General features: G+C 38.4%; 1 protein-coding gene across 1 annotated transcript; it reads left to right on the top strand.

Moving 5' to 3' along the window:
• Positions 1-850: 850 nt before the first annotated feature.
• enpp5 (ectonucleotide pyrophosphatase/phosphodiesterase 5) lies at positions 851-6,974 on the top strand. Its single transcript, XM_018743929.2, has 4 exons — positions 851-1,169; positions 2,263-3,097; positions 3,248-3,424; positions 4,241-6,974. Exons 2-4 carry the CDS (start codon positions 2,269-2,271, stop codon positions 4,642-4,644), a joined length of 1,410 nt encoding a protein of 469 aa, XP_018599445.1. The 5' UTR covers positions 851-1,169; positions 2,263-2,268; the 3' UTR covers positions 4,645-6,974.
• The last annotated feature ends 346 nt before the right edge of the window (positions 6,975-7,320 follow it).

Here is a 7,320-nt window from a genome sequence, read left to right on the forward strand (position 1 = left end):
TATTTTAACGTTATTGATACAGGTCCACAAATAAAAAATTACCACAATACTGTAGCTTACGCACCATAAAATTTGACACATTTAGCAACTATAAAAACAGCAGCAGCAACGAAAACAACAGCGCGTGCTTATAGCATGTGCAGACGAAACCACGTGATTCAATGCGTCATTGTAATTGGGTAATAATGAGCGCTCTGAGCGGAGCGCACTAGAAGGTTCAAAAAGTAAATGAGCATGTTTTAGCCTTGTAGGTATACTGATACATGTAAACTGGGCTTACGAAAAATGTTTTTGTTGTTATAACTAACTACTGGGATATTTTTATAAAAATAATACATTTCTGCTGAAACACTGCACAAAACTCATAGACAGTCATTTTTGGTGTCACCCGGTGCGGTCCGCCACTGGGAGACAGTATTTATGTGGCAAATTCTGTCTTTGGTGCGTAAACATATTTTTTTGGAAGCAGGGAATACGTACAGTTTAATTTAAGCTCGTTTTGCTCTTACACGTCATGTGCGCATAGAGTTCAGTGTAGCTGTTCCCAGACCGTATTGCTTCCCCGAAGACCTCGAGTATCACTGCAACACCTGCTCTGGTCCTGCCTGCATTGTAACAAAGGCATTTATAAAGTATTTATTAGGAAACAGTCATAGTCTGCGAGGTCGAACTTCAATCACTTGAGCATGCCTGTGTTCTGGGAGTAGAATTAGCACGATTTTGCGTTACGCAACTCTTTTGTCTTTATTATGTAATCATTTGGATTCATCTTTGTCTCCTGCGTAGGCTGTGTCAGTTCTGCTTAATTTGGCTACTTTTCCCTGTCCTGCAGGTGCTTTTCCCCGGTTTTTACCAGGGTTTCAACCTGCGGGAGACTCGTGTTCGTGCTGCGATGGCAGTGACGTAATCACCTCAAGGGCTTTGGAAGCGACCGGTGTCCTCGCGTAGCGCGCGCGCGCACGGGAGGCGTTCGCCATTTTGTTATTGGTCTACAGAAGTCTACACCTGTCAGGGGTCTCTATCAACGTCACCGTCACTTTGAGTGTTACTCTGACCCTGAGTGTGAGTGGGCTGGGGGCCGCAGCGCGCAGCTTTGTGCTCGAGGCGGGACTTCCTCCTACCTCACTGTTTATTTGCTCCGTCGCGCACCCCGCCGCAAAAACAAGGAGGTGAGCGTCTCCCATTTTACATTTGCCTCGTTTTTATTTTTATTTTTATTACTTTCCTTGCTAAGTTATTAAAGTGCCACATGATTTGGTCCTAAATTAATATACGTTATTATGCGAAGGCGCGGCTCGGTGCTGTGCTTTCAGCGATGTCGTTAGTTTCACGTCAGGTCAATATACTAGCGAAAACCTGCCATTTTTTGGAGAGGAATTATACACACAAGACAGACACAGAGGCTTTAGAAAGTAAAAACAAAAATATTTGCCGTTGGTCTGGTATATATTGAGTCAATATACTGAGTCAATAATTGACATTATCGGCCCAGTTTACATAACATATCTCTTCTTGTTGAACTCCGACCGAGGGCGTTTTCGTGGGTCGCTTACTCGCTCAGCTGACTCCCTTGGCCACACACTCACACGATCTTTTGGCTATATATATAAAATATATACCTTACAAAATACTACAAAATCTCTTTTAGCTAACTATATTTTTATACTAGTTGTGCGAACTCGACTTCTAAGTTCTATTGGTGGACTAGAGAAGGGCGAATCATTGTGCCGAGTGAACCGTTCTTACTTGAGGGAAAAAAAAAAAAGTATTTCTCATTAGTTTCGTGATATTTAATAAATGAAGGAAAATAATTAGTGGAACTGCTCAGGTGATCTGTTCATTTCGTAGAGTACAGCTCGTGTGGTTATTAGCCAGAACGCTTCTTCGCTACTTTCTTATCTATTGATATTCTTAATATTTTCTGCTGTCATTACTTCACTGACTGTTAATTAAGTGTTCTGAATTAGTTTTTCAGATGTGAAGAACGTGCTAATTAAATTGTTCTGATCATAAATTCTTCTTATTATAAATTCAGAACATCTGAGTTATTATTCTAAAACTGCTTGAACTGGGATTATTACTCTGCAGTTTCCCATTTTGATTTTACACATCAGCGAGAAAATGTTGCACTGAATGTCCTTGGAATTAGTGTTTAATATTGATGTTTGAATTTGTTCATTTACCTCCAAAGTGATATTCGATATGTGTGTCTTTCACAAGCATTTCTCTGTTTTAGCTCATTTTTCCCCTTTTCCCTTTCAGGCCACAATGGAAAACTGTCACCTGAAGGTGACCGGCCTCATCGTCATGGTGATTTTGATCATACAGCCCCGCTTTAACTCGGCAGAACTAAACAAGCTTCTGCTTGTGTCTTTCGATGGCTTCCGCTGGGATTACCTCCAGAGAGTTCCCACACCCAAATTTAATGCTCTCATCAAGGATGGTGTTCAGGTGAAACAAGTGGAGAATGTGTACATAACAAAGACTTACCCCAACCACTACAGTATGGTGACCGGTCTTTATGCGGAAAGCCATGGAGTTGTTGCCAATGAAATGTATGACCCCAAACTCAATCAGACCTTTTCCATGCATACGATGGAGGAATATGACTCCAGGTGGTGGGATGAGGCCGAACCCCTTTGGGTAACTAATCAGAAGGCTGGACACAGAAGTGGGGCTGCAATGTGGCCAGGTTCTGATGTGGAGATCCGTGGGACCTACCCAACCCACTACCTGCAGTACAACTCATCCGTCTCCTTTCAGGCACGGGTTCAGAAGCTCATTGACTGGTTCAAGAATGAAGGAATCAATTTTGGAGTCCTTTACTGGGAGGAACCAGATGAGAGTGGGCATTCATTTGGACCAGAGAGCCATCTTATGAATGCAGTCATAACTGACATTGATGAGAAGCTTGGCTTCTTGGTGGAGCAGCTAAAGAGTGCAGATCTATATGATATAATGAATCTTGTCATTACAAGTGATCATGGAATGGCAGAGATGTCAACCAGTAGGATTATTGAACTGGATAATTATGTAAACGGAGATCTATACACCATGATTGATAAGAGTCCGGTAGTTGCCATTTTACCCAAGGAAGGTAAGTCTGGTGATTCTTTTTTGTGTCTGCTAGGCCTGTATTTTTCCAAGTAGACATTAATTTTTGCTGTAGTACATAAAATTAATATAGTGTGTATTTTGTTTGTTGCTTGTTGCTCCCTGTTGTCATTAATTATATTTTCATTTACAGGCAAGTTTGAAGAAGTCTACAGTGCTCTAGTCAATGCGAATCCTAATATGACTGTTTACAGGAAAGAAGACATTCCAGACCAATACAACTATAAGCAAAATGCAAGAATAATGCCTATAATTATAGAAGCTAAAGAAGGATGGACAGTTTTGCAAAACAAAAATGGAACGTTTTTGTGTAAGTGTAAACATTTTTTCATTATAGTAGGATTTTTGATTTAGTATCGATGCGCCATAATGCAACACTTTTGCTGAATCATTAAAATACACATCAGAAAGGTATGTCAGCACAGTCCAAATATGCATTGAAAGACTTTGATTGAGAGAGCTAATTGAATAGTTTTTATGGATAAAATTAATAATGTTTGGTCCTGGGCTGTTCTCTTAGAGAACTGGGTTAAGTATGTTTTTCAGCTCTCTTTACTCCACTAAGGATTTTGAAAGGAATTTTAAAGCGTTCTGTTAAGCCTGAGTTGAATCAGGTGGTTCATGGCTTCAACAAAACATTGTGGAGTTAGTTGAATAGCCTTGCTTTAGCATGCATGTCAAGGGTTTATCTGGATTATTGTTTGGGGCAGCTGGAAGTCTAGTGGTAAGAGCTACTGCCTTTGGCCCTAAAGGTCACAGGTTCAGTTTCCACGTCCGGCTGTAGTACCCTTGAGCAAGGAAGGTATTTACCCTGAATTTCTCCAGAAAAAAAAAAAAAAATCTCCCAGCTGTATAAATGGGTAAATGATAGTAAGTACCTTAACAGTGTAAGTTGCTTTGGAGAAAAGCATCAGCTAAATGTCTGAAAATTTTGTTAATTGCTTGAAACTAAGAACGTCTGACGAAAATGAAGCATCTGTGGTACATTTAAACAATGTCAATGAGGAAAAATGTTTTAGATATATGTGCTGACATTTTTGTGTTTTTCTTGTAGCTTTTGTATGTAAAGATTAGTACTTGTGTTTAATAAACAGCTGCATGTAATCATTGTGTTTTCTCTTTACAGTAGGCAACCATGGTTATGACAACAGGTTACCCAGCATGCACCCAGTGTTTGTTGCCAGTGGGCCTGCCTTCCATCAGGGATACCGCAAAGATAGCATGCGATCAGTGGACCTCTATCCCCTCATGTGTTCCATCCTTGGGATCCAGCCATCTCCCAACAATGGCTCCCTCAGCAATGTCCAAGACCTCCTGAAGCAAACCCATCCAACCCACCCAGTTCCTCATATTCCTCAGGTCAGAGAGCCCTCCTATGCTTGGGTCCTGGGCTCCCTCCTTGGCATTGCTCTAGTCATTGGCTTCCTCATTGGTTTTGTCAAGCAGGTAACATACAGGCAGCTGCCTGTGGTGACTCACGCCAACCTAGAGATTGCACAGCCATTGCTCCAAGATGACCTGCAAATTTAGCAAAAACTTTGCTTAGTTCCAGGTAATAGTGTTTCCTTTTCATGTGTGTTGGTCTATGCCTTCTCTAGGTTTTGTGTTTTGGAGTGAGAGGCCAAACAACATATGTAGTGCCATGATAGCTATATAAAAACAGTACAAATTACATTCTGGAGTGATTGAGCTGGCTGAGTTCCTTACATGAAACTACATGGAGGCCTCCACACAAACCATGCCATGCGAATAGGTATGGGGCTTCATTGAGATTTTCTGCCTAAATATAACTGTGCCTTCAGCACTTTGTCAAATGAAAAGTTTTGGATAGCTCCCTGACCCCCACAAATCGGAATAGATGCACAAAGACAACAAATATGTCTGGTACCTCTTAGCTGACCAACACAACTTGCCTAGTTTCATCACATGCACTTCAATGTAAAATTCTTTATGTAATAAATAGTTTTAAACTATCCTGCATAATGAAAATCCATTAAATAAAACTTTTCATAATAAGACCAACTAATATGTAGTGCATGATGGGCGTTTCAGACAGATACTCAGCTTCATGGTTTAGCTAAGCAATAACAAATAATGCAATCTCTTCACCAAGCCCCAGTGTAAATCTGATGCCACAGAATGCCTCTCAGGGCCTCTGAAAAGGTACCACAGGTGATTTCATACTATCCATTTATACAAATTCTTATTTAAAGCATAAGGATTTAGTAAAATGGCCAATAGAGTAGGAATGAAGATATTACTAACTTCATTTGTATAAGGTTATGGTAAGTAGAAGAACAGAAGAATAGACCTGAAGATGAAGTGCATAATGCTTCTTAATGCATACCTGGCTTTGACAGAATTTATGAGATTAATTTGTATGTATAGTCAGTAATGTAGATGGATGCAGGTTTACATTTTAATATGAAAAATAAAACTTTCAAAGGGGGAGGTTTCTCCTGCATTACAGTCAATAGGGAATTTGGTGTTACAAATGGACACAACCACTAAGAAAACATGAGGCCCAGCACATTCTATAGTCTGCACTGTGAATCAATATTTCATGTGCAAGTCTACTGAGATGAGCATAATAGCTACTGCTAAATACTGGTATAGTTGAATCTTTGTATAGAGTTGTATTTTTAGTTATGATAGTGTGGTTGCAGTACATCACTTTATGCTTTGATTACAAATGCAGATCAAGCATTAGCTTCATCAGATAGGAATTAAATGTGTCTTAGCAGATCCCCAGCGGTCACATATGCCTGTACTCTACTTGTGTCAGCTGTTGATTAAGGACTGCTTTTTCATGCATGGCTTGCCTCGGATGAGCCCTTAAATAGTAACAGAAACATAGCGACACTGGGCAAAAGTGCCAAGGACTGGAAGCTTTTTTGAACATTAGACAGTATACTTGGGAATGCTGACTTTTTCAACTTCATAGAAGATCTTCAGATATATTGGTTTTGAAGTATGAGAAATGTGGGCTGATCTCTGAAGTATGGATATTTTTATGATTTGTCAAAATGTGAGGGCAGAGAATAAGTTAACAAATCACACAGGACCAACAACTGACAGGTAACATGTCAGGTTAAACTGGCTAGTCTCCATATGGAAAGCAGCAGACTTATGGATCATGTGCAGTTGTTTTTATGCAAAAGGAAGGTTCAGCTGGTATTGTTGGTAGTGTGTGATTTATGTAATTTCTCTCACTGCTTCAGTGTTAAACAAATATGTCAGATGTACATACTTGCTGCATTATTAAAGTAAGATACTTTAAGTTTATTAAACATATAGTTAATCAAATAAATACTTTATATTTATTTCCTGGTATTCTTCATTTGAAAATACCCTAGTTAAATAAAAAATAAACCTACAAATGTATGGATCCATACTGAAGTTGGGTTTCAAATTTATGTAGCTACCATTTAAAAAAAAAAAAAAAAAAAAAAACTTTCTAATAGCCCAAACACAGGTTCCCAAGACCATCTCAGAAAAATATTCATAGTGTTAAAATATGTCTGTGATGATGATAGTGCTGTAAAAATCATTTTTTTCCACTGACTTGAATGGTAGTAATTGTTTTGCTGTGATTAAACTTCCATTTATATAAATGGTTAAACCTTTAAAAACAAAATTAATATGGTGGTATTTTCATGCAGTAATAGCAATTATGTATGAAATATATTTGGATCATTAAGTATTCAGTTTTATACAAGGTACCAAATAGAGCATTTTTGAGCACTTTGAACACGCAGTAATACTTCTTCCCATTTAAAGGGACACTCGCACTGTGATTTTATATATTACATATACAAGATAATTTATTGTTAATGTGTTTGCAGTAGTTTCTGAATTGGTTTTTTTGTTTTTCCATTTTTTGTAAGCTGACCCCAAAATGCGAGTCATAAAATATATTGGTTTTGTATTAACCAGGAAAGGAGAAGATATACAGAATGTTCTTTGTGTAAAAAGTATTTGTTTTCCAGGCTTATTAGTAATCTTTGTATACACTTAAATAGTATTTCATGTACTTCACACATCTCCTGTACATTATTTCAAAAAGAGGAAAGCACTATTCCCAATTTAGAGAAAAAGTAATATTTATCAATGTAAATTATTTGAATTGATTCAGCAAAGCAGATTATTTAATAAATATCAACAGCATTTGTTGTTCCAGTGATATGAGACACTAAAGGAGGAAAT

This window comes from Scleropages formosus, chromosome 1 (assembly GCF_900964775.1).
Source record: "Scleropages formosus chromosome 1, fSclFor1.1, whole genome shotgun sequence".
Lineage (NCBI taxonomy): Eukaryota > Metazoa > Chordata > Actinopteri > Osteoglossiformes > Osteoglossidae > Scleropages > Scleropages formosus.